The sequence below is a fragment of the Bombus vosnesenskii genome, unplaced genomic scaffold (assembly GCF_011952255.1).
Source record: "Bombus vosnesenskii isolate JDL3184/JDL3185 unplaced genomic scaffold, Bvos_JDL3184-5_v1.1 scf7180000013299, whole genome shotgun sequence".
Classification (NCBI taxonomy): domain Eukaryota; kingdom Metazoa; phylum Arthropoda; class Insecta; order Hymenoptera; family Apidae; genus Bombus; species Bombus vosnesenskii.
This window is the reverse complement of record NW_022882949.1, coordinates 1,093,177-1,119,012: the sequence shown is the minus strand read 5'-3', so window position 1 is coordinate 1,119,012 and position 25,836 is coordinate 1,093,177. Positions and strand designations below refer to the sequence as shown.

Here is a 25,836-nt window from a genome sequence, read left to right as displayed (position 1 = left end):
TTGTTCTGACAGAGTTGGAGCTGATACTCGTTATCAGGCATGGACCTATCCTCATTAAAATTCCTTTTATCTTTAGTCGTTAAATATACACACGTTATTAAAGGTCGAAAAAATTTGCCATACGTAAGTATACTACTATATACTAAAAAAATATAATTTTTTTTTTGAAAAAAAATTAAATTAAAAGTCTAGGAAACTTGTAATTTATCCATAATTAATGTATAATTAGTCGATCAAGAGAAAGAAAAGAAGAGGGAAGAGAACTTAAGTTGCTAAATGAAACATGCGGTATAGGCGGTGTGCAGTCTTTAGTAATTAAAAGGGAAAAGTAATCGTGCTTGTCTAACTGAAGTACCATCATCTGAATAAAGGGGATGCATGCAAGGCTGAGCATGAAGCGACGAGGATAGAGATGTGTTTGTTTTCGTCCAATGTAAATAATAATAATAGTTTCTATGTCATCAGCGTCCACATATGTGCGGAAATTCCTTTATCCTTGTCATTCCTTGCACAATATGCATGCACCCCGAAAAGGAGGACTTTCTATCAATTCTATTCGATAAACCAGCCAGAACAAAAACAAACTATTTTAACGGCAAATAACATATAGACTACATAAAGCACAATTACAGTATATTTCACAAATTGTTTAAACATTCATATATAATTATACGAATCTTCGCATATGACGGAAAGGCGATTTGATCAATTAGGGGAAGATTATTTTGTAAAAACAATATATTTTTAAGGACAGGAAAACATTAGGAGATTGAAGGACTTTGCGAAAATGGCTTCATCTGGCAGACTGCCATGCCAGTTTGCACTGCTGGCTTAGAAATTGCGAGGCCTATCTCTCTTTGCTGCGAGAGGTTCTTTCCTAATCATTTTTTTTTACCTTTTTTTTTACTTTACTCCACATTTTTTCATCTCATATTTTTTCCCATTCGAATTTTTTATATCTGCATTTCCCGCCACGATCGATGCATAATTTCGGAATGTTGACAATATTCTAATTTACCTTATCAAGGTGCAATAAATAAATGATATCTCTTTTACACTGAGATATACATGGTTGACTGACTGTTAGTTTTAATCGCGAGCAGGTGAAGGAGGGTGCAATTACAACACCTGCTGATAGTCACATGCAGTAAGACAACCATTCTGCATAGTTTTGTATTGTTTTTTTACTTTTCTTTTGTCGACGTATACCACTGAAAACTTAAAAAAATAGAAACAAACTTTTGTAACTAGAAACAGTAAGTCATTGCACCGTCAGTTACCACTCACTGCATTTTTTCATGTCAACTGATGGGCCGATGTGACATTTGTAATGTAGTGGACAGAGCAACATTCTCTCATCTATTGATCACATTTTTATCATCGTATTTATATAATGTAATGTACAATATGCAGCTACATTATGATAATCAGTATGTCCAACGCATTCAAACTGACAACACCGTGGGTACTTCACTTTTTTGTTCTTAAGTTTTTTTTCCAAAGATATTCAAATTATTAATTAATCAAAGTGTATTGTATGTTTCAGAGTTAGGTACTTTAATACAATTACTTCCAAGTTTTCCACTTTTCTCGTGGTATCTCTGTGTAAAAAGTGTAACTATAATGCTAATATAATAATAATTATAATAATAAGTTGCACAAGGCAATAGTCTTGTGTGGCCGTTAGAATGTGTGCTTCCGGCCGATTTCCCCACTCCCCTCCCCCCAAAAAACTTCCTGGCACAATGACAACTTTCGACAATCTCCACCCTCCACTTCGAGATCAAAAAGATCTCGCGGTTTGCACTTAGTGTTACCTCTGTTTATATTATTATTCTTTCATGGGGGGGATAGGTGTGCAGCTGATTTTATGATGTTAATATAGCAACTGAATGTTGACAGAATAATGTTCCAATTAGCGATTGGCATTTTTGAGCTGATTAGAGAGCCAATCGAGGCCCTCGTAAAGTCCGTCTCCACTTGTGGCGCACGTTGCTTGAATGTACCAATTGCGATTACGGAGAGAGTGGAGTCCCAACTTGTCGGTAATCTCTGCTGCATTCATTGCATTTGGGAGATCCTAAAATATTAATTAGTTTATAAGTACAACCTAAAATACATAAATTATTCGTTTTATTTATTCTTTTTAATTCCATTGATAAAGTCTATGCATTTGACATGAGTAATATATAATGTTTACATAACAAACGTTATATGCTATCAAAATACTCTATGCTCTCATATAACACAATGAAAGAGATACAACTCTGAGCATACTAGTAATTCAGGAACTATACTCACTTGTTTGTTAGCAAATATAAGAAGTACCGCATCTCTAAGTTCATCTTCTGCCAACATTCTCATCAATTCTTCACGCGCTTCACCGATACGTTCCCTATCATTACTGTCAACGACAAATATTAACCCCTGAAAATAAATTTAATCTATGAAAATAATTTTATTAGAGGTAAAGCATATTTTAAGTAAAATGTAAAATAAACTATTATGTCTGTATAGATAATAATTTTTTACACATAGAGGTACAATTTAATCGTTTTCAAGATGAGAATTTAATTAATAAATTGCATACTTGTGTATTTTGAAAGTAATGTCGCCAGAGAGGTCTGATTTTGTCCTGACCACCAACGTCCCATACAGTAAAACTTATATTCTTGTATTCAACTGTTTCTACATTGAAGCCTAAAATTTACGATATTTATTTAGTAAACTATATCACTTGATACATAATATCATTTCCTGTATGTATTGACATTTATTTATATATATATATATATATATATATATCGATATTTAAATAAAAGACAAATAAAAACAGAACCATATTTACCTATAGTGGGAATTGTAGTAACAATTTCCCCTAACTTTAATTTGTATAATATCGTGGTTTTACCCGCTGCATCAAGGCCTACCATTAAAATCCTCATTTCTTTTTTGCCAAAAAGGCCTTTAAATAATGTTGCAAACATATTCCCCATGATTAATGCTGATTATGTAAATACCTAGAATAATAAAACACTAGATTAATGTCCCATTTTATCATATACACAAAATAAAATTTTAAAAAATCGTAGATTGAGAAACTAGAGAAAAAACCAGATTAAATAAACTGAAGTTTTATTTGATACATATTACATAAAGCAAATCACATAAACAATCTAATTTTATTATATCACAATGAATTCTTTATTCTTCATTCTTTCATAACACTAAACAATATTTACATATGTATATACAAAATATATCTATATCTTATTCAAAGATGTGCATAAACATGTGAATGCTTAATCAAAAAATGATTAACATGGGTAAGAGCATCATTTTCCACAACATGTAATAATGAAAGTAGGACATTATCAAAACATAATTATCACGAAATTGATTTTTAAAATTAGTCGGAAAAGATATATGCCCGACATATGCAAGAACACAATGTACATACGATCAACGTGCAATAATATATATCGGGCTTAAAATTGTTTCGAAATAAATAACTTTCACAAAACGAAATCGATCGAAATAATGAAAAAATTCGAAACGCGTGTACGCGAGTACACAAAAGAGTAGAGTACACACGTTTCGTGGCTGAAAAATAATATGAAAAATTATGTACGTAGACGGCGGTGATAAGAGTAGAAACATGCGTAAAGTACTCCAATACGCTGACACAAAGGCCGAAAAGCTAACCTGCACATTTACAGGCTAACACGCTTAACAGTAATCAACGAATATTTCGAACAACGTTAAATTATAGACTTTAATTAAATTGAACTGAAATAAAGAAAAAGAAAAAAAATATTATGTGTAGAAGCACGCACGAGATGCTCACGCTGCCCGCTTATTGATTCTCATTTTAATACATCGCTATGATTATCGGAGTAGCATACCGTGTTAAGGATCACTCTTAGAGCGTTTCACACTGGTGATCTTATTCACTTTTTTAAAATCGTCAACAGGCTACCTAAAACGCCAATACCGTGGTATTGCGACAAAGGCGGAAGATATTGTGCGGTTTGCGAAGCCACTGCGTACACCCGGTTGTCTGTCACCTTCGACCTACTCCCCAGCGCAAATCGTCGAAAGGTTCCCCGCTCAAAGTTCCATTATATAGAAACGTCGTCTAATTATTGAGACTCGCCCGTAATGTCACGTTGCTTGGTATAAGCCACTTGCGTTACTTACGTTTTCAGTAAAAAAGATTATATTCACGGGAAACGATAAAACATAAAACCAACACTCTCGAAAAGTACCGTATGTCAAAATGGCGGACGTGGAAAGGATTCATACCTTATGCCACGTATAGGGCCCACAAAATTCTCCGATTGGCTAAGCCGGTCACGTGACCGAGGAAAAATCTTCGGTGATATACCTACAGTACGCTAGGTGGCGATACAGTAAGAGAACACCGGTAAAGTCATCAAAAATTCCGAAAGTGTGTATAGGTGAATAAGCGTGCTCACGGTCGTATGCACAAGTCTGGCAACTATCGTGGTGGGGGCAATGCTATTAGTGAAAGCCAAATGTTTCTCGATTTGTCCGCTAGACAGTAAAACACAGTCAAGAGTTTGAATTGCTTATGTGTAATATAATGTAGACACGCGAGTGTTAGTAACTATGCTAAGTATACCATATATGTATATCAGCGGGTGTATAAATATATATATATACTGTTTTCTATAACTTCTAGATCGTAGCGCTCTATGGCTAGTGGCTGATTTATGAAGCACACATTATGATGTTAAGAGCCTTATCTCCACTGTGGGAATTGCTACCTGTGTATACGACTTTGGACGACGTGGACGTGCTCTAACACTGTTGATGGAAAGGTCCACACTCATGAGAGCGAAAATCCCCTTTTTCTCTTCTTAATTACCAATTCTAATAATGTAATTATGTCTTATCAATGATCCAAGATCATGTAATACAAAGTTATACGGTAGTATAACCTATTACGTATGTACATTATATATATTTATTTCTCTATGAAAGAATTTAATTTATTTTGTGCTAATTAAATCATGGTGTCATGTGAATATGAAAAGTAAATGATCAGAAGTAATAAATAGTAGGTTATGTGCAAGAATATCAACTTTTGAGTGCTAGTATGTTTTCAGTTTATATATTCCGATTTATATAATAATCGGAATTATGTTATCGATATGAATGTTTATGTTCTCTTTTACGCATTTATCATTTATTAGAATACTATTAACGTAACTACTAATAACGCTCTGTTTTATTTTAACTCTCTTTCGTAAACTGTTTTTTATTTTGTTAATGAATCATAATTTTTAAGTAGATTTGTAATTGTTTATTCTTTTATACACCGGGAGTATGATATTTTTCATCTAATGTTCCTTCTCCGTAAAGTTGGCATTCTTCTGTATTGTATGGGATATCTGTTAGTATTTCTAATGTTTCGAATAGTTTCCCTGGTTTTCTGTAAATATTGTAATTATTGTACAGTGACCAGTATGGTTAGTGATAGAATATTTATGATTAAATTATATTACTTTGGTTGGAAAGCAACCATGATTGTGAAATAACAGCCTTGGTAGTTATATTGACTTGATAATGTTCCATGCCTTTTATCAATCATAAATTCTTTGGTTTTGGACTTTTTATTTATTCTATAATTTACACTGCATACTAATGAAAATCAATCAATAAGACTTAGTTAATGTATAACGTTAAAATAATGCTAATGTATGTAAATACTAAAGAAGATAACAATTATGGCTATACTTGATAAGTTTCTGATAGTTAATGATAGTTTCTTTGCATCACCTATGTAAACAAGGCCAAAATCTAATGTGTATGATGATAATTTTAACACTGGTAACCATATTTGCAAAATTAATTCCAAGTTCTAAAATCACATAAATTTAAGGATTTATTATGTTCATTCAAGTAGAACAAAAAAGAAAAATGATTAATACTTGATATCGTTTATCAGAATGTATAATGTGTAATGGTTCCCTTATTGTGATCTTTGGATCATGGAAATCTTGATTTGAACTTGTATTCATTATAGTTTGAATTAATTTCTCTTCTACAATACATGCAATTTTTACCTATAAAAAGAATGTTACTCAAAATTTGTATTTCTGCCAAAGGAAAAGATAAATTACTTCAATATATCCATTTGGATTTATGCATATAATTCCAGACTTAGATAGATCTGCTTCTCCATAAATTGATGTAGATTTGATATAAAATGGTTCATATGTTTCTAAAGTTATCTCTATTAGCTTGTTTTTAGTGTTGTACAAAAATAATGTTTTAGTCAGTCTAAGAAAAATAGATTAGGTGAAGAAATATTCTATTCTTTGAATAAGAATTTTATATTTTGTAATTTTACATACTCTAATCTTTTCCTTCGACTTCGTATTACTTTACTGGCACAACATATAAACGTTCTATCAAATTTAGAAATATTAAAATCCAATGTAGATTTAATAATATTTGCAGTAACATCAATTTCTACAGGAGAAAAATAATTGCCACTCTGTCTAGCATAATAGTTATCTCTGTACCTATTATTATTATATAGTGTCATATAATTCACTGTAGATATTTTACATTGATTTGTATCACAAGTCAGTTATACAAACATATCATTTGGAGCAACTCGTAGAAATCCAAGAATTTTGCAAAAAAATTCTCCTTCGATACTTTCATTTGTTTCCATCATAGTTTTGTATCTTTCAAGTTGTATATCAATAATTAGGGAGGTATTACTTTTGGGTAGGATGAACATTTCTCTAGGGGTAACCTTGTAAGATACCAAAATGTTTTCTTTATTATTGATATGTACAATATGTTTTTCTTAATATTTTAATAAGATTTAAATGTTTTTTTACCGTGCATATTCTTGTGTCAATTAAACCATAGTAAGGAAGTATCGAAATTTGTATTTCAATGTCTTTCTTCTCTATTATATTATTTGCATTGAAGCATATCTCATCTTTTGTATATTTATTTTCACTTTTTGAACATCTATTGGAGCTACTGGTGGTATACTGTTTGGAAATTTCACCATTACACATCCAGGATGAGGTCATGTGTGAGGATTCCCTAAGATAATTCAGAAAATATACTTGTATATTTTTGATGACTATTACATTGCTATTGAGAATATTTACATGTAACTAGATGTTGTAATATCACTAGTGTTGCTGAATTCACTAGAGTCACATGTATGTAAGACTTTTGAGTATGGATAGTGTTTTTCTAGGTGTATTTCACTATTAGTCTTCTGCTTATTATTTCTCAATTTTGATGCCAATTCGTCAGTAAATGGTGTATGAAAGCTAAATGCTACGTTAAAAGGCATTGATTCTAGAACTGGCTTGACTACAAATGTATGCCAGTCAATAATTATAGGTATCGCGCTTGTATTTGTCAATGATATTTTTCTCCCATGTAGGCGACTACCTACAGCTACCATTCCATATCTACAAATATATTTTCTAAAATACTGAATTTGAATTTTTTAAAATAGAAAAATGTTGGATATACCTAATAATAGGTATATTAGATTCATTTCTATCAGAAATTGACAATGATATTGGTGATCCAACAACTTGTACACATATCCCTATAGTATACTGTGGTAAACCAGCAATATTTATTTCTAATTCATCCACATAATAACCCCATGTATCAGCAAAAACATAAATGTCCACAGGCATGGCTTTGAAAGGACCAATATCTGAATTTAAGGGATCAACATAGACTACCATACCTGATCCAGGTTGTTTTACTTTGCACAATGTGTCTTCTGTAAATAGAAGAGATCATTCCAAAAATAATATATTTAGAATTTCATAATTTTACGAGTAAACAATATCCTACCTATTAATTCCTTCCGCCGACTAAAAACTCGTTTATAAATGAACCTGATCCGATCTTCTTGCGACTTCCATTTACACGAACACATGATGGGATAAAAGTTCTTTATACGAAGCCAATAATTAGTTGGAATCGAAGTCTCGTTTTTTATTATAAAAGTTTTCTTCTGCACTGAAGGTTCGAATTATTCGTTTCTTTGTAAATATAAATATTTATTTTTTCATTTAGAGGAGTATATTTCCTTTCAAAATTTTAATCAAGATACCTGTTCTTAACGATAAACCTGGAAATTCTATTACAACAGGTTGTGTAACCAGTGGTAAGAATTTTTCGTGGAATGGTACAATGCTTCCAGAGGAAACCAAATAATTGTCATTTTCTGTTATGTTGCTCATCTATAGTCATTAAGTCAAACATATATATTATACAATTACGATAGTAATATTTATGGTTTGATAAAAATGCAAAAACTTCTCACTACCTTAATGATTTCTGAAGTACGAGTACTTAGGAAGGGCTGTTCGCCTGATTCGTCAACTGCCACTTCTTGCATAGAAGGACCTGCTGAAGCATCTTTAAGAACCTCTCCTTGATCCAGATTCGTGTTCATTAATTCTCGTTCCTCTCGCTTTTTGTACTTGTCTAATAATTTCTGCGAAGTTGTACATTAAGATTGACAGTCCATTTGAATTACGCGCCAAAATTCCAAAATATTAGTATAATATTTTACATCATTATTACCAGAAAATAATTTATACAATTTTCGTTCTTTTATGGATATGATACAATAATAACGGATTAAAATTAAAAAAAAAAAAAAGAAAATTAAAAATTTGAAATTTTTATCTAAAAAATTCTAAGCGTTTGATTGAAAAATTAAAAATGAAAATTTAAAAGTATGAAATTTTAGATTAAATAACTTAAGGTTTAAAAAAATAAACCTTTGTATTCGGCATGTCTGAGCATATTTTTCATTTCTTTGTTTTTTCGTACTGTGAAACTTCAAGGAAACATATTTTTAAAAAATTTAGAGCTTGTGTAATTTTATACTATATAATCACCAGTGATCTATCTCTTTGTCTCCTTAGAGTGGACATCCAAGTTGTTTGCCAGATTTGCGATATCTTCTCAGATAGCCGAGCACAAAGGGTTAATAAATTAAAAAAAATGTTTATTTGTGATCTTCAAAATTATTAATTAAATGTACCATGTGCTGTCTAGATTTTCCCGCCATATCCAAAGCAAGTTTGAGACTATCTGCCCGCCACTTTACTTTAACAAAATTATTCATTAACAATGGCGTATCGTCGTTTAATGGAAAATAAAATATGACATAAAGTGATTCGACGAAACATTCGATGCCCAGCATTATCATCTTCCGCGAATCTCCCACAGAACATGGTATAAATAACGATTGCACGATCCCCTAGAAATTATAAAAATAAATAGTAAACCAAATATTTTCCCAAAATCAAATTTTTGAAAAATTAAACAAATATTTAACCTCTGAAAGTGGTGTGATAGTTATTTCAATTTTTTTAGTGCCTCTAGCTAATACTTCTCCTTTTTCAGGACACACGCAAAGTTTCATCTTTGACGAATCTAAACCACTAACTTCACCCCACGAATAATTCAATGAGTCATCAGCGAGATTCTTTAATATCAAAATGTAAGTTTCCTTGACGCCGATGTATAGAGTCCTGTCACGCGTAATAATCTTAATAAGAAATATAAAGCTTTTTAAGTAACATAAATTATCTTAAAATTACAAGCCTTGTGGGTCTAATGATACCCATGCTTATTATATGCTCTTGCCACAGTAGGTCGAATTGGTTTAGGTTTACTAAATCGTGGTGATAAAATAACTCATCTGCTCCCTACAATGTAGTAAATTTCTATAATTTTGTAAACACAATAAAGATGACAACAGAAATGAAAAATTAATGAAAGCCTTACTAACTGACACGTTGATGTTCCTTCTTCAAATATTTCCCCTATTATTTCTTCTTTGTCTTCTTCTTCTTCTTCTTCGTAATCCGATCGAGGATATTTGATATCTGATGGCACATCCAAGATATGTTTCAATATTTCCTCTGTTGTTCGATCACTGATCAATTAAAATGCAATTTTAAATAGATACTGGACCTTCGTAATTGTAAATAATATTCCTTTGTTTATGTTCAAATAAATAATGGAAGAATGGTGATTATAGACTTCCTCACTCCCATGGGAGAGGTAGGAATTAATAATTAATGTAAACAAATTGCTTGCAATATAATAAATGATAATACGAGGCTAATAGACACATGAGAGCTTCAAATCTCTAAATGTAAATTCAACATTAAAATCGACGCACGTTTTATCCTCCTCATCCATCATGTATTGCAACCAGACTTCGACATCGGCGATCCAAATGTCTACAGACTGACAATGAGTATTCTTTTAAAAAAATGTTTCTATTCTAATTGACAAGTTAGTAAAGAGAATAAAATGATTTTACAGCTGGACATTTTCGTCGTTTTGTGGTGCATTCTTTGGTTTGTAGATCCGTATTTTTTGGTACTGCATCAACTGGTATATCTTCTACGTATAATCTAATAGAATTCGATGAATGTCAAATGCATTAATTTTCACAGTAACAACTCAAAATTAATATTATTGTTCGTAACAATACTTTTTTAGCCGTAAACTCACTGTAGAACAGCAAAATAATAATTTGGCTGTAAATCTTTATACTCAGCCGTTACAGTAAAATAGTGCACGGAAGTTGGAGCGAAAACTCCTTGGTCTGGATTAATGTGAAGCAGTTCTAAGGGAAAATAATTCTTTGTATGTATTCTGTGCATGTCAGTTTGCACGTTTCGTTTCGTCCAAGAAAAATGCATGCTGATCTCACTATTTAAAAACAATCATAGTGTATTTATTCAATTAACAGTTACCAAACTAAAATTGTTTTATTATTAAATTTATGGTAACAAATATATGATATACCTAATATTGCTTACAGCAATGATACATTGCCCGATACCGTCAGGGGTATTGGTGCTCAGGTTTATGTAGTAATTCGCTTGATTATCAATATTTCTTTCCAATGGTGTTAATTTCATTAAATGCTGCAATTTTACTTATTTTAATTGTCACCTTTCATATTTGAATTAATCCTATTTTGCACCGAGTTTATAGTATAAATACTTTACTAAGCTGGATGAAATTCGACTCATATATTAATCCATCACCGATTATCTCTGTTTCCAGCAAGGTACAATTATCGCATAATATGTATAATTTTTCCACCTGACAAAAATGATAATAAAAGGTCAGAAGTGGATAAGCAAGTCGAGGAAAATTAATTAATTAAATATATTTTTATATGAATAGGGTAATGAATTATTTTCCATTTACATGAATTCCATAGCACTCTGGTGAGAAGTACATACGAAAATCTAGTTCTTCGTTTGTATTCAGTGCAAAATACGCAGGCCACACGGTAAAACAGGATAATTTTAAACTATTTTTGTCTGTGATATCCTAAAATAAAAAAATATACAATGGGAATGGAGAAAAAGATATTAAACAAGATATTTTAAGATAAGAAGATATTTAAGAAGAATTTTTTTTTAATGAAACGGATAGAAATAGGAAGTGGTTTTACTATAATGTTCATAGAGAACCAGTCTGCCTCGCTCATTATGAAAAACTGGCCCTCTCCGCCGACATTCTTGAATTTTATAAGTACATAAGCTTCTTCTCCTACAAAGGCTTTCTTACAGTCGAATGTCATGCTTACAAAATTATCGTCTTCCGTCATCCAGGTAGATAAAGTTCCAGAGCTATTTAATGTAAAAGACTAAAAAATCAAAGTCATGATGACGTGTAAAACCATTGCAACTCCCTTATCGTTATTTGAGCTAAAGATTTCTTGTCTCTAATATCAAGGTCAATGTAATATCGTTCAAGCTCTATCAATTCACTCTATCATAAATTAAGAAAAAGAATGGAAAGATAAATAATTCTAACAAGTTACCCAAATGTATTATTGAAATAATAAAATAATTAAAATATCTTTATCTGTGATTCAATAAATGTTACTCAAAAGAATGACTTTGACGCTTGATCCACATGAAGAAGTCAGACGTCAGCTATAATCAGGTATTCTTATCGTTGCTAAGAATTAGAATATCGTACTTCTAAACTATCGAATGACATTGCTATCTCTGGGTGCCAAGCTTGATTCGACAGTTCCTTGTATGTGTCCGAATACGTGAACGATATTTCTTCCGTCAGGCAAGTTCCTACATAGAGAAAATACTTCAAAAGAGCAGTTTATATCTCTTCAGTCCATTTTACCTTACATTTATACTTTATTTATTTATTATTCTTCTACATCTAAGCAAATCAGGTTAACCCTTATGTCCATATCCGGGTGCCCACCTGAATACATTTTCCGAGTTTGAACCTTTTAAAGGCGAAATATCTATCCCATATCTTTCTTTTCGTTCTCAAGTCAACAAAATCTCGAAGATGGTATCCCGCTGGGGATAGCCATCCACATGTTATTTAACAATCAAGTTAGAAAAATTTACCAAATGTCCAGCTGGACAAATTGTAAAGTACAAATTAAATGACAAAAAAAAAAAAATGTATAAGGTTAAGATTTCAGATCCGTGATAAAATCAGTTTATTATACGACGTGAGTTTATAATTCTGTGTTGAACAACGTTATGCATCTCGGCTATTGATATAAGGTTTAAATTGAAGGGTTTGTAACAATAAGGGGCAGTATGAAATATAATATCGTGTCCAAAAGTGCAACAGTATATTGCTACAAGTATTAGTTGATCATGAATTTATAGCACATTCGAAAGAGTAATTTGATTTCGAGTTTTGGTCTACACAAATTACTGTCTATTCAATTATAAAGTGAAGTTACCTTATTATTGTAGCATTTCCTTAAACTATATTCTTCATATCTATTCTATCATTATTTTGTAGTAATTTTTATACCCAACAAAATAGGAGGGTCTTTGTATCCGTGCAACCGGATAATCACCGAACTTCCATGTTGAACGTTTAACACCAATACTTCTTCTGGTGTATCAATATCGTCGCAACGGAACAGAATGATCAATCGCAGTTGCATTCCCGGCGGAACGATGCCTCTGTTCTCTACCACAGGCTGCACTATAACGCGGAACTTGGAACGATACGGTCTCCCTTCTATTTGAAATCTTGCTGGGATATTGCTGACATTTTGCAGTATAATTATTTTCTGCCATATAATAAAGTCGGTTACAAAATGTATTTCTCACTCTCGCTTTAGTTTCAGTCGAAAAAAGACGTTTAAGAAAGAAAGTTATTTGGCGTAAAGTTCATATGCATGCAAACATATCTTTTGGGTGGATTTAAAAAAAAATTTGCTTTACCCACTGAATATTATTTCTGCGTATTAAATTTTATATTAAATTTTAAATATTCGTATCAATGCATAAAAATCATTAACCTATTAACAATAATTCTTCTGTATTTGTGTCACATTTAAGAAACGTTCTAATATAAAAAAATAAAGTTTGATCGCAGCAAAATTAACCCTTCAAGAGTACAACTCAAGAGAGATCCTTAAAATTCACCAAATATAGTATTATAATTCATACTATAATCAAACATAATATTTTAAATTTTACATCCTCATACATGACATGACATACAATTATTAATATTTATTTCCTATAAAAAATTGAAAATATGTATCTTTCACGTTTGATATCAGACATATAGGAAATCTTCAGGACAATGGGACGATTATTTTCGAAAAAAGATATTCTAAATTCTTTTTCATTTCGTTGCACTGCCGAAGGATTAAATGGGAATTAGTCGAGGCGAACCTTATACATCTTTCTCAATTTAAAATTACGAAATTGCACGTAATTCGTGTTGGCCACTAATATACTCTTTTGGGTATCAGATCTTAGTATACTTCTTTTCACTCGAGTGCTTAAATCTGATCGTAGCTTGGAGTAAGACCTGGTTCGGAAGATTTAATACGAAGATTATGAAATTCGACGTTTTTAACTGTTATTTAATAGATATACTTATTGACATAAAGTTTTGGTAACGATGTCACGTGTATCAATGATTGCTTAAGTTTTGATTTTGGTCTTTGTCTTGATAATTCTAACAGTTTTCTGTATTCGTTCCAAATCTTCACTTTTGGTGGATCTATTGCTAACTCACTAGCATGTATGTCTAAAAAAGTTGTTGATGATTTTTTATATGTTAAAAAACTTTATTAAGTATCCTACCTAAATCTGTTTCACATTCTTCAAAATCAACATCTTTAGATTTTAACTCGTCATATTTTGATTTTAAGTCTTCCTGAACGTTACGTTTCAGCAGTTTAATGTCAGCTGGGCAAGCATTTTGTAACCTATTTTTGTAGGTCTGTAAAAATCATGGATATTTGACTATTTTGGTTTCTCTGTCAGTCAAAAATATGAAGATACTGACACAGAGTAGATAGGTCGATTTTTGTTGCAAAACCACGTTTTTTTGAGTAGTATTAATAAAACCATATGACATTTTCCAATTATCATTTCTGTATTGTACCATACTTTCAAGTCTTCTTTGGACAGATTGAGTATATGTTTTGCTATCATTATCTTCCATCTGGATAAGACTCATTTTATGAAAAAGATTTGTCAATCAATCTTTAATTACGATTAACAAATGAAATCGCAAATGAATACATTGCATGCTTAGTTATTTAAATCTTTTTTGTGAGTGTTAAATAAAATTTGAACAAATATATACATGGTGGTTAAGGAATAAATAATTAGAACACAGTAACGATTATGATGAAAAATAAGTAAGTAGATTAATTTTGACACTATGGTTTATTTGGAAACAATTTTTTATATAAAGGTTTAGAGAATGAAGTTCTATGTACAAAAGGAGTATGTTAGTAAAATACTAGGATTTTATATTCCTGGCCGTACATCGTGCAAAATAGTTTCTTCTTATACCGAAATATAATTAAAAATCGTTCTCGTTACGTGCAGTTCTTCCTCTTTTCATTTTATTGCGAGAGCAGACTGCTTATAATTAAACGCTTGAATCTAGTTTAACCCTATTATAATTAATTATTATTTACGTCGACGAAAAAACGTCTCATTTCATTTGACATAGTCGCAATACAATCACAATAAGGTACACTTATTTATATTTATCGTAAATTGTATTTCGTAAATACAAAGAATTCGTGTATCTTCCTTGCTTTCTAAACCCATATACATACACATACATATGTATAATTATTTCCACGCGCATAAACATTATATGCACGTATTTTTCATTGTTTTCCCTTCTCTGTTACATATATGACATTATAGATTACGCTTTGTACAGTCTATTAAATAAACAAGCGAGAGAGATCTCACAGATTCTCAACGTTGCTTATTTCTATAATACGTTCAACGAGACCTCCACCATCGTTCACACAAGTATTAATTCTTCGTCTTAAGATATAAAAAATTGGTACACTTTCGTTCTTGTTGTCAAAAGCACAATAGCGCAGGAAGCGATTAGCGTGTTTCGAAAAGCATCGTAGTTATTCAACAAATATCTTGGGCATTAATTGTACATGTGTAATTATGTATCGAGCAACCTGAAAAGGAATGGGAGCTTGATAATAATGAGACGCGCATGATATTGCATTAAACAACACTGTATTTTTCTGTCCTCTTTTCATCTTCTTTCTTTTGTTTTAAAAGCCTTATAGATTTAAAAATTATGTGTTTATTTCCTTTTATAAGAGTGCACTTATTTTAATCTATTAAGAGTAAGCATACACAGTCCTTAATGCAAAAAAAGGAAAGAAATGAATTTTTGCGCTCGCGTAAATAATTTACCATGCACGAATTTAAATATTATTACGAATATTCGTGTTAGAATAGGATGATTTTAGAAATCAAAGAGTATTAAATTATAATTTATATGGATCTTGTGGTAAAGAAAGGTATATGTATTAGCACAGAGTCAAACTAGGTTCAAGTTTTATATAAAAAATCATCGCGATAGAAATAATCGAAATATTCGATTCTTTTCTCTTGCTTTTCTTTTTCAACAATATATTTACATTCTGAAATGCCGATTTGTCCTTTGATAATTACCAATAAATTCCTCGTGACTTTTCTCTAAAACCTGACCAAATATATCGTGCTATATAAGCTTGGACTTTGTATGCGGGGGAATAAAGGTCTTTATTAAAAGCCTATTATTGTGTGGAAAATATAAAACCCCAGATTATACTTCACTATCCTACAAATACAATGCTTAGTTCAAACGTGTAATGGATTTTCCTCAAAGATGCAATATATTTGTTTTTCTTTCGCGTTTACTCTCTCTCGCTCTCTCTCTCTCTCTCGCTCTCTCTTCACATTTATAAATTAAACGAATAAAAATTAAGATTCCAGCGGATTTGGGACACTGAAATATGAATTTCTAAAACATAATTATTTATCCATTAATCTATTATTCTAGATTTCTGTGTAATTACGATTCTGTTATTATTTTTCCCTTTTCTTCTTTTTACAATATACCAGCTATATGTGTTTATTGTTCTTTTTCTTTCACATTGTATCTGTTTTCAGCTGGAAAAATTGTGGATAATTTCATTGCAATTGTACGAAGTAAATCTTCTTACATATATACAACCCACGATCATCCCTTAAGCGTACAACTTCCATTGTAAATTCTATAGTTCGATGCATAATCGTTTATTCATTCCACATGATATTAATGTTAAGTGTTTCTTCACTTGCCGAGTCCGAGCGCAGCATATTGTTCTTCCGTTACTTCCGTCATCATTAGATTTCCGTCAGGTAAGAGTAAGACTACTCTTCTTGTTCCACCTAACATAATAATGCAATTAAATTTTAGTAATATGTCCTTTTACTTTAGTTTTCAGTAAAGTTTAAGTTTAAGTTTGAAACGAATGTTTAAATTCGGTACATTACCTGGAGTAGGTTCTTCCGCTTGTACGACTTGAGCTACAACTTGGCCATGACCATCACCATCTTCTTGTCCCTCCGTCACATCCGCCGTATTCGTGTTGTCCATGATAGACATTACCATTGGATTTTCAGTAGGTTCTGTACCACCTTCCTTTACATAGAACTGCGAAGCCAGATTTACTTGATCAGGTATTAATTGAGCTACAGCTTCCGCCACAGCGTGATCTAACGTTAAAACAGAGCCTTCGTCTCCTTGTTGCTCTGTGGTAACATATACACATTGTTGCTCGCCATCAGCATCTCGAGTTACCAATAATGTCTGGCCATCCTCAGCTTGACCAGCCACTTGATAAACAACACCATCCTCTCCAGTTATTGTTACCAAGTTTGATGTGTCTTCGGTTACCTTCCTCTCTTCTGATATTTTTTCTTCAGTTTTTACATCGGTAGACGCGATTGCTATTGTGTTAGTCGAGGTAACAGTGGCTGTAGTTAATCCTGCTGCAATAGATGATTCACTGGTTGGTGTCGCTTCTGTTAACGGTGTTGTCGTGGTTGTGGCTGGTGTGGCCACGGCAGGAGCTGTATCATCCAAACAAGGAAGATCCGGTGCAGGAACAGATACATTCGTCAAATTGATTTGCGCTGGCTCGCTGGTCTGAACGATCGTTCCTGTCGTTCCACCGGGACTCATTTCAACTCTCATTATTCCACCACCCTCTGTAAGAGAATCAAGAGAAGGTAGAACCAATTCTGTGGTGGTGGTTGTAGCGGAGACGTCTATACTCTCTGATGTAGTTGTAGCGGCTTTAATGGTAGACAACGGAGTTCCCGTAGATTCAAGTTCAGGTTCTGGTTCAGCTGGTTGTTCGACGGGTTCACCATCCGGTCCAATGATACGGCCCGTCAATGGACAAAGAGTAAACGGCCTAGGTGGACTATCAGGCTCCGTAGTGGCAATGGTATCAGCTTCAGGAGGTGGAAGCTCCGGTTCAACATCGCTGCTACTCTCTTCGGAGCCTACCTCGTGGAACTCCATATGAAGTCCATCACCTTCCGCCAATTTACTTTCTTTCAGTTTGTTCCCCGGAGTGGCCGTCGCTGGTGTTTCAGCCAATTTCCCTCTGCCTCGACCGGCGGTAACACGGGCAGCTGCTAGGAGGCCGCGGCCACCTGGTTTAATGATACCCGCTGCTTCTTGAGCTTTTCTTTTTGCCATTAATAACTTTTGCTGCGGAGATAATAATGACTGTGGCTTACCAACTGGTGTTTTCGGAGACTGTTTAGCCTGTTGCACTGGACTAGTTCCAGATTTTACCACTTGCTTCGGCTGTGGGCTAAGCACCGTAAACTTTGGTCTAACTTGAGTGACATTTCCAGGACTCACCGAGTTACTTTGCGTAGTTACAGCCGTCGTACGTTTTTGTAGTACCTGGCGTGTTTGCTGAGACTGAATTTGTTTCGGGGCTGGCGCCCTAACAGGTGTGCGAATTGTTGACCCGATTCCAAGTACGCTAGTTGGTGTCGTCGCACGCAGTGGAGGTCTGGGTAACAAAGGTCGACCGTCCGCACTGCGTTGGCCTGTAACAGGTCCAGGACGTATTCCTGTACTTATTCTTGGCTGCAAAGTTATGGGAGCCGGCACCGCGGTCACGACATGTATCTGCGGTAACTGTGTCGGATCTGGTTTCGGCTGGATCTTTATAGGCTCTGTTTTCTGTATACCTCCTGCTTTACTCGTAACAGGCTTAGAAACTACTTTCATCTGAGTTACTACTTGACCTCCATCCATTTTAGAAACCACTTTTACCGGTGTTACAGAATTCGATTGCGATGCGGATATTACTTGCTTCCTTACTACGTTAGTATTATCTCGATTTTGAACCATCAAAACACCTTGTGTGGTTGGCGAACCTTTTACAGCCAATTTTCCGCTAGGGGACGAGTCCAACTTAATGATGCCATCTTTCCGTGACATTACGTAAACGCCGGATGTTAAATTTGGCATTTGCTTCGGGTCAACTTTAACGACTCCTTTGGCATTCGCAACTAAGACTGGTGGTTGGTTAGATTTTGCTCCTTCGGGAGATTGAAGTCCCAATGAAGTCGCAAGATCTGTAGACGAACCACTTGCTCTGTTAGACCCGTTTGATTGAGCATTAGCACGATTAAATGCGCGCTGAATCATATCACTTCGACCCAACAATTTTTCCTCCTCAGACTCTCCAGTCCAGTCTTCGTCACTACCTGTGTCGCCTTTAGTTCGTTTGACAACGCTACTGCCACCATCCTCGGAATCACTCTCCGAATAATCCATCTTTCTTTTCCCTAATACTAAACAAATTTCGGAATCTTAATATGTTTCTAACATTTGCAGTGTATATACAATATGAACTATATTATAAAATACACATACGGTCATTGTCTTCGTCCTTCATGGAACCGCACCACTGCTTCACTTGATCCATTGCTTTTGATTTACTTGATCGCATAGGTCGTCTACATACAGAAAATTTGTAATTTGAAGTGTTATTTTATAAATATAGAGAACACACTGAAAATTGTAAAAACTGTAGGCAAAAAATAATTGCCTTACCCTACTTGACCTGCAGTACTTGGTCCAGGTTTAGCTTCAGCTTTTATAATTGTTTTTTGTGCGGGATGAGCACCTCGACCTGCTGCCTTAGCAGTAGCCTGCTGTTGAGCTGCTTTCAATTCTTTTTTTTTAGCAAGGTTTCTTTCAAATTCTTCTAGTAAATGTTTACACGTAGCTACATGCTCAGCAGGCTCCCATCTATTATGCTCACTGTAATTATTCGCATATTTTTATCTCCGAATATTTTTAATATCTTTCGTAATTTATTGTATTATCCTCCTGTTTAAAAATGTACGGTTATATTATAAATTAAACTTACTGTCCAAAACCTTCCCATTTTAATAGATATTCCGAACATCTTTTTTTCGGGTTAAACCGTTTAGCTAAAATTTTTTCTACTACATACTCTTCATCGCTTGAGTCGTCATCACCAGCTTTATTTGATTTGGTCTATAATAATGAATAAATTATTAGCTTTTTACATACGTTAAAGTTATTGAACTGTAACGAAGCTGACCTTGAGTTTTATTGTCGGTCTCAATTTTGGTTTTTCTTTCTTTTCTACTTCCTCGAAAGATTCATTACTTTTTTGATTCTTTGCTTCCGAAGTTTTAGTATCTTTTCTACTATCATCTTCCGGTTGTCCATTTCTAATTACTTTACGGACTACTATTGGTTTTCCTATAATAGTACAGAATACCTTAAGTGCATTGATCATTTAAATCAGAATAAAATTATTGCTTTTTTGATATGCACCTTCTGCATTAGTAGTTATTTGATTTTGCCTTGGTACATCTTGCATTTTTGCATTACTAATTTTAGTAAATGTTTGTATAGTTTTCCCAGCTGCAATCCACGAATCTCTTATGTGTGTATCCATTTTGCACCATTTTTGATATAGTTTCCATGAATTTGTTGAGTCCCTATCTGAACTTTCCTGTTGTATTTGTGAATCTTTCCATAAAAGGAAAGCCCATACTTGTGCTTTTTGCTCATTCTACAAAAAGTTAAAATAACATAGTGATATTCTTATTCCAGAGTTATTTCTCAATGTCATCATGATTTAATAGTGATGTAAGGGTTACTAACATTACTATTTTCACGAAAATGTGAAACTTGGGTGCAAGCACCTTCTTTTGTACGATGCTCTTGGAATTCTTCAATAAAATGAAAAACTGAATGGCACTGTCCACACACAAGAACATCTAATCTTCCCATTTCTTCTTGTGCAGCTAATAACATAATAAAATTTATTATTTTATGTTTGTAAATTAATCATAGTAATAAAGATTGTAAAATACATCTTCAAAATAAGATTCTTTTTACATTTTGGTCAATATGCCAGGACTCTCACTTTTATGTACCAGTGATTACTAACTTTTTATACTCATATAAATTATCTGTTATGAAACTGTTCAAAAGAATACATATCTACAGCTTTCAAATTTTAATAAATTTGATCTAACTATAATAAATTTAATTTGTTTAATATTTTATGTAATAATACACTTTGTTAAGAGTTTAAAATTATATTATTATTTTTAATAAACTTATATATTTATGTAATAGTTGTGTTTATAGCAGTACAATAAACAAAGGCTTGTTGTTTACATAGCATATTACTAATGACAAATTGTAAATATTACCTTTAATAACAGTAGGATTACTACTAATGGCCGAAGGGCCATCGCCACCCTCCATTTTGTTCAATAATGTATTTAAGTCTCTATCCACAAGCTTCTTTTCTAAAAAAATAACACTTTCTTTTAATTTCTACTGAGACTGTCCACTGACAACTTTACTCATATTATACCAAGCATATAAGACAAAACAATTAATCAATGACAATATATTAATAACAGATTAACTCAATTATTCAATAATTCTTTGAACATTATATTATAAATTTTAAATTCACGGTTACTATATACTAACATGAACATATATTATACATATATTCTCTACAAGTGAACTAAAATGACAATATATTAATAACAGATTAATTCAATTATTCAATAATTCTTTGAACATTATATTATACATTTTAAATTCACGGTTACTATATACTAACATGAACATATATTATACATATATTCTCTATAAATGAACTAAAATTTCAATGATAAGATCCATATTTTAGATTAATTAATTAATTAGCAAGTAAAAGAAAATAAAAATTAATTACACCAAAATATATATTGTGACAAATAATATCTATCCTCTGTATAATAAATAGACTGTGGGCCTTTATGCATTTTAAAATTTTTATAAATATAAGTAAAGACATGAAATTTAAATAAAAGTTTGTTGCACCTATCAGATATTATATCAAATATTATTTTCGATATTTTGCACCCTTAAATGTATTTTTGTATTTTAAAACTTCCATAAATACATAAAAATATACAATCTAATATAAATATTATGTAGCACTTATAACGTGTATTAATTAGTAAATGCATCGATGAACCTTTACAAATAAATTTTTTAACAATTTATATAATAAATTCGTTGAATAAACCTATTTTCTTTAAACAAACAGTGTAAAAACATTATTAGGTCACTTCTGTAGCATATTTTAATTAAAAGAAAAAAAGCCGTAACATTCGGAGTTCGAAGTTTCGCGGGTGTCAGAAAAATTTATACGCAACATGCCGGTGGAAATCGAACTGCGAACATTTTTTAACAAGACACCACTGCCGTTGTTACGGCTAATTCAATGATCCACTCAACACACACTACTATGTACAATAATTCTCTGAATTATTCTCGCACGATTCGAAGCGTTATCACGAAGAAATATCTTACGGCGGGGTCTTTTTTATTTAAACTAAATGAATTCCCGCATAAATGGTAGGACGTCGAGAGGCACACAGCATGGAGTCATTGTAAACGCGGCCAGTGGCGTAAGTTACCAACGAATAAAACTCACAAATAAATGTGTTCTTGAAATACTAGCCGGTTTACTGTGAAAAATATGTACGATATAAACGATTATACTAATTGCTGACAACACGAGCGTTCAGAATTCACGGGAACATTTAGAAACGATTCCATCGCCGCTGCCGCCGCCGCCACAGACTCGTCCTCTGTCTATCATGAGCAAGCCGATGCTCGTCAAGATGGCTCTCGTCACGAAAACTCTCCCCGACTATTCACTTCCTGTCTACCCATGAATATTTTTTGAACACACTTAATGCCCATTACCGATTTCAACCCGATCAAGTGTTAAACCAATGATAACAACTTACACCCGGTAAACCGTGGAAAAATTAGATCTTCCTGATCTGGAAATAATTGCTGTTGCTGCACGAGATGGTATGAAAACAGTGATCGCGTCTGACGACAGTGGCGCCATGGCGCTTGCCCGCCACGGCAACAGCTCACCTTTTTGGCGGGAAAATGTTACTCGTTAATTTTCCTTTATCTTCTTTTGCAGGAGATACTTCATCTATAATTATATATTTTATGCTTGAAATATTATATTCGAGTAAGATTATGAGGAAAAAAAGAAATTGTTTATGGAGAAGGGAGTTTGTTTTATAGGGTCCGTTGTCTAATTCAAACATGCCGCTTTTCTTCGACAAACTCATCTATGTTCCGGCATTGGGTCGAGTATAGAAAAGGTAAGTTTATGTTAATTGATGTCAAGATTTGGTAAATAGTCATTGGTTATTACCGATTTATGAATTCTATATGCGATTAATTGTTCTTTAATTTAATTATAAATTAAATCTTAATGCGCCAAAGCATTTTATTTATGTTTGATATGTTTCTTTCAATTTATGAGCAATTTAAAAAATAGATTAATTCTTGTATTACCGGACGAAAGTTGTATGCTGTATGAAGATTTTTTGTAGAAATTTATTATATTGTTTTGAGAATTTCTTTCTTTCAACTGTAATTTTATGTTGTTAATATTTGCCAAGTATTAAGAGACACGTTAATCTTTTCAATCATACCATTGACATATAAGTTTTAATGTCAGCGATAATATAAACAACATTAACCTTATTTCTTCGAAAGATTGAATACAATCATCTAAAGTAAGCATTGTTCCAAATTTATTGGAAAGAAAGTTTGGAATATAATTTCTTAATTAAACGAATTGAATTTGATTGTGGTATTTATTTCAGAAATTAAAAAATGGGTGATGAAGAAGAGGAGAAAGAGTATAGATGGGAGACTGGTTATGAAAAGACATGGTATTCATATTTTTTAAAATACTTTAATGAGTTATTATATACAATTATTATATATAAATAATTTCTTATACAGGGAAGCAATCAAAGAAGATGATCATGGATTGTTGGAAGCATCAGTTGCAGATATTATTCACAATGCCAAAAGAAAACGTCAAATGGAAAAGAAGGTTGGTGCCAGATTAGGGATGATGAGGCACCTTTATGTAATTCTTGATGCTTCTGAATCAATGTCACTTCAAGATTTGAAACCAACTCGTTTTCTATGTTCTTTAAAGGTACCTATTGATACCTTTATACTATATTTGATATTATATAATTATATATATATCATTATATTTTGTTACAAATTAATTTTTTTAGCTTTTAGAAGATTTTATTGAAGAATTCTTTTATCAAAATCCTATAAGTCAGTTAGGAGTAATTATCACAAGGAATAAGAGAGCAGAAAAAATAAGCGAATTAGCTGGAAATTCTAAAAAACATGTGAAGGTAAATTTTTTTAGAGCATTGTTTAGATTTTTATTTTGATCTATAAGTACGTATTTTTATATATTTGTAGGAAGTACAAAACATGCAACAAATTGCCCCAGTAGGTGAACCTTCATTGCAAAACTCCATAGAGCTAGCTTTGAAGTCATTACGTCTCCTACCATCACATGCTAGCAAAGAAATACTTATAATAGTAGGAGCACTTACAACATGTGATCCAGGAGATATCAATGAAACTATACAAGTATGTATTGTAAATTCTAAGATGTACTATGTAACACAAATTATACTACAATGTTACGTGTTAATTTTGGTTATAGAACATGAAGACAGATTCTGTCAGGTGCAGTGTGATAGGTTTGGCTGCTGAACTATATATTTGTAAAAGAATGGCAACAGCAACTGGTGGAGAGCATGGCGTTGCATTGGATGATAAACATTACAAGGAACAGTTAAATATGCACATAGATCCTCCTCCAGCTGCAACTAGATTAGATGCTGCTCTTGTAAAAATGGGTTTCCCTCATCATGCATTACATTCTTCTGCAAATGATTCAGCTATGGCAGTTTGCATGTGGTAAATAATTTTTTAATTGTTAATTCATAAATAAAATGTTCTTTTAAAGGGAAGAAAATATCTTTTTCTTTTACAGTCATGCAGAAAGTTCAGATGAATCTGTTAAACTTCTTAGTACAGGATATCTCTGTCCTCAGTGTTTAAGCAAACATTGTGAACTTCCAGTAGAATGCAGAGCATGTGGATTAACATTGGTGTCTGCTCCACATTTAGCACGGTCCTATCATTATTTATTCCCTGTTGAATCTTTTAAGGAAGTTGTATTCAGTGGAACTCCTTCAATTTGTTATGGTTGTCAGAAGATATTGTCTCAAAAAGATAAGAAGGTATAATCAATGCATCACCACATACTTTAATAAGAACAATATATAAATATAATTTGTAAAATATAAACTAGAACTGTATCTTTTTCCAGGTATACATTTGTAATAAATGTAATGAAACATTTTGTTTAGACTGTGAAATATTTATTCATGAATCTTTACATACATGTCCTGGCTGTGCTACCAATCCAGATACATATCAAAAGTCTGCAGATAGAAATTAATTTATTCAATGTATATAAAATAAAATGAATTACTTAAAGCAAAGTATTTTAATAGAATATTGAACTTAAGACCAATTTTATAAGCAACACATTTTTATAATGTAGAACTGGTTCATGATGCACGTATAAAAAATATTTCTTCTTATTAAAGAGGAATGAATCAATGAAAAGACAATAATAACACTAATGGAAGTTCGTTTTATTTTTTTTTATATTAACCTGTAAAATACTCTCTGTGTAATGAAGTTCTCGCAACACACGTGTAAATATAATAAATATATTTATTTTAGTAAAAAATATTACATACAAAAATTCTGTAATGATTCAAATTGATTGAAATGATTGAAATTGCCATGATTGGTGTATTATCTTATTAACAGATTATGGATTTAGAAAGTATAATTATGACGAATGTAAAATCGTTTAGGTGTAAGGAAAATAAGAGAATTGAAGTTGTTTATGTACACTTGAATGATATACAGGCTTCTTTCCCCCAAGCAAGGAATCCAAAGTTTTCGAGTGGTAACGTGGCCGCTTTAAAA

The 25,836-nt window shown here is 32.5% G+C and overlaps 5 protein-coding genes and 1 long non-coding RNA gene across 17 annotated transcripts; 2 read left to right on the top strand and 4 right to left on the bottom strand.

Annotated features, from left to right (window-relative positions):
- Window positions 1–616: 616 nt before the first annotated feature.
- LOC117233900 (ADP-ribosylation factor 1) lies at window positions 617–4,347 on the bottom strand. Of its 2 annotated transcripts, none has more exons than XM_033494595.1 (5): window positions 3,906–4,347; window positions 2,849–3,020; window positions 2,591–2,700; window positions 2,302–2,427; window positions 617–2,080 (listed from the first exon to the last, which is right to left on the bottom strand). In XM_033494595.1, exons 2-5 carry the CDS (start codon window positions 2,994–2,996, stop codon window positions 1,916–1,918), a joined length of 549 nt encoding a protein of 182 aa, XP_033350486.1. In that variant the 5' UTR covers window positions 2,997–3,020; window positions 3,906–4,347; the 3' UTR covers window positions 617–1,915. The 2 variants fall into 2 exon arrangements, with proteins under 2 accessions (XP_033350486.1, XP_033350487.1); XM_033494596.1 differs by having other exon boundaries at window positions 1,608–2,080; window positions 4,201–4,335.
- Window positions 4,348–4,408: 61 nt separating this feature from the next.
- Window positions 4,409–9,202, top strand: LOC117233905. 3 transcript variants are annotated; one of them, XR_004493440.1, is made up of 3 exons: window positions 4,409–4,622; window positions 4,706–4,954; window positions 9,094–9,202. It is a non-coding gene; the product is annotated as an uncharacterized LOC117233905 (long non-coding RNA). The 3 variants fall into 3 exon arrangements; XR_004493439.1 differs by having other exon boundaries at window positions 4,409–4,626; XR_004493441.1 differs by having other exon boundaries at window positions 4,409–4,626; window positions 4,706–4,971; window positions 9,094–9,157.
- LOC117233904 lies at window positions 6,615–9,743 on the bottom strand. Its single transcript, XM_033494600.1, has 10 exons — window positions 9,646–9,743; window positions 9,377–9,572; window positions 9,080–9,298; window positions 8,354–8,524; window positions 8,138–8,267; window positions 7,876–8,043; window positions 7,540–7,801; window positions 7,164–7,475; window positions 6,882–7,095; window positions 6,615–6,793 (listed from the first exon to the last, which is right to left on the bottom strand). The coding sequence occupies exons 1-10, from the start codon at window positions 9,666–9,668 to the stop codon at window positions 6,623–6,625; spliced, it is 1,866 nt and encodes a 621-aa protein (XP_033350491.1). The 5' UTR covers window positions 9,669–9,743; the 3' UTR covers window positions 6,615–6,622.
- A 424-nt stretch (window positions 9,744–10,167) lies between these two features.
- LOC117233748 lies at window positions 10,168–14,550 on the bottom strand. The gene is made up of 12 exons (XM_033494306.1): window positions 14,377–14,550; window positions 14,172–14,310; window positions 13,962–14,115; window positions 13,755–13,893; window positions 12,857–13,141; window positions 11,525–11,719; window positions 11,275–11,400; window positions 11,065–11,166; window positions 10,864–10,985; window positions 10,567–10,767; window positions 10,373–10,466; window positions 10,168–10,296 (listed from the first exon to the last, which is right to left on the bottom strand). Exons 1-12 carry the CDS (start codon window positions 14,548–14,550, stop codon window positions 10,168–10,170), a joined length of 1,860 nt encoding a protein of 619 aa, XP_033350197.1.
- Window positions 14,551–14,743: 193 nt separating this feature from the next.
- Window positions 14,744–22,845, bottom strand: LOC117233890. 8 transcript variants are annotated; one of them, XM_033494565.1, is made up of 11 exons: window positions 22,728–22,845; window positions 21,123–21,221; window positions 20,566–20,708; window positions 20,233–20,473; window positions 19,994–20,157; window positions 19,796–19,926; window positions 19,477–19,686; window positions 19,297–19,379; window positions 18,141–19,214; window positions 16,884–18,053; window positions 14,744–16,778 (listed from the first exon to the last, which is right to left on the bottom strand). In XM_033494565.1, exons 2-11 carry the CDS (start codon window positions 21,175–21,177, stop codon window positions 16,681–16,683), a joined length of 3,369 nt encoding a protein of 1,122 aa, XP_033350456.1. In that variant the 5' UTR covers window positions 21,178–21,221; window positions 22,728–22,845; the 3' UTR covers window positions 14,744–16,680. The 8 variants fall into 8 exon arrangements, with proteins under 8 accessions (XP_033350456.1, XP_033350457.1, XP_033350454.1 ...); XM_033494566.1 differs by having other exon boundaries at window positions 16,884–18,461; window positions 18,777–19,214; XM_033494563.1 differs by adding an exon at window positions 22,409–22,638 and having other exon boundaries at window positions 16,884–19,214; window positions 22,728–22,814.
- Window positions 22,846–22,953: 108 nt separating this feature from the next.
- LOC117233895 (general transcription factor IIH subunit 2) lies at window positions 22,954–25,496 on the top strand. 2 transcript variants are annotated; one of them, XM_033494587.1, is made up of 8 exons: window positions 22,954–23,102; window positions 23,613–23,681; window positions 23,755–23,956; window positions 24,042–24,170; window positions 24,241–24,414; window positions 24,491–24,747; window positions 24,824–25,073; window positions 25,163–25,294. In XM_033494587.1, exons 2-8 carry the CDS (start codon window positions 23,623–23,625, stop codon window positions 25,292–25,294), a joined length of 1,203 nt encoding a protein of 400 aa, XP_033350478.1. In that variant the 5' UTR covers window positions 22,954–23,102; window positions 23,613–23,622. The 2 variants fall into 2 exon arrangements, with proteins under 2 accessions (XP_033350478.1, XP_033350479.1); XM_033494588.1 differs by lacking the exon at window positions 22,954–23,102 and adding an exon at window positions 23,114–23,522 and having other exon boundaries at window positions 25,163–25,496.
- The last annotated feature ends 340 nt before the right edge of the window (window positions 25,497–25,836 follow it).

Excerpts from the sequence above, each read along its gene's own strand:
- LOC117233900 (XM_033494595.1), bottom strand. The coding sequence starts at position 2,996 with ATGGGGAATATGTTTGCAACATTATTTAAAGGCCTTTTTGGCAAAAAA. Across the intron at positions 2,701-2,848 it reads TACTACAATTCCCACTATAG|GCTTCAATGTAGAAACAGTT; the intron begins GTAAATATGGTT and ends CGTAAATTTTAG. Across the intron at positions 2,081-2,301 it reads TTATATTTGCTAACAAACAA|GATCTCCCAAATGCAATGAA; the intron begins GTGAGTATAGTT and ends TTAATATTTTAG.
- LOC117233904 (XM_033494600.1), bottom strand. The coding sequence starts at position 9,668 with ATGGGTATCATTAGACCCACAAG. Across the intron at positions 7,802-7,875 it reads TCGGCGGAAGGAATTAATAG|AAGACACATTGTGCAAAGTA; the intron begins GTAGGATATTGT and ends TTCTATTTACAG. Across the intron at positions 7,096-7,163 it reads ATTACAACATCTAGTTACAT|GGAATCCTCACACATGACCT; the intron begins GTAAATATTCTC and ends GAATTATCTTAG.
- LOC117233748 (XM_033494306.1), bottom strand. The coding sequence starts at position 14,550 with ATGAGTCTTATCCAGATGGAAGATAATGATAGCAAAACATATACTCAA. Across the intron at positions 11,720-12,856 it reads GTATAAAAATTACTACAAAA|TCTTTTACATTAAATAGCTC; the intron begins TAATGATAGAAT and ends TTGATTTTTTAG. Across the intron at positions 10,297-10,372 it reads AACGACGAAAATGTCCAGCT|TCTGTAGACATTTGGATCGC; the intron begins GTAAAATCATTT and ends ACTCATTGTCAG.
- LOC117233890 (XM_033494558.1), bottom strand. The coding sequence starts at position 21,177 with ATGGAGGGTGGCGATGGCCCTTCGGCCATTAGTAGTAATCCTACTGTT. Across the intron at positions 19,927-19,993 it reads GACCGACAATAAAACTCAAG|ACCAAATCAAATAAAGCTGG; the intron begins GTCAGCTTCGTT and ends TCATTATTATAG. Across the intron at positions 19,380-19,476 it reads AGTACTGCAGGTCAAGTAGG|ACGACCTATGCGATCAAGTA; the intron begins GTAAGGCAATTA and ends TTCTGTATGTAG.
- LOC117233895 (XM_033494588.1), top strand. The coding sequence starts at position 23,623 with ATGGGTGATGAAGAAGAGGAGAAAGAGTATAGATGGGAGACTGGTTAT. Across the intron at positions 24,415-24,490 it reads ATATCAATGAAACTATACAA|AACATGAAGACAGATTCTGT; the intron begins GTATGTATTGTA and ends TTTTGGTTATAG. Across the intron at positions 25,074-25,162 it reads TGTCTCAAAAAGATAAGAAG|GTATACATTTGTAATAAATG; the intron begins GTATAATCAATG and ends ATCTTTTTCCAG.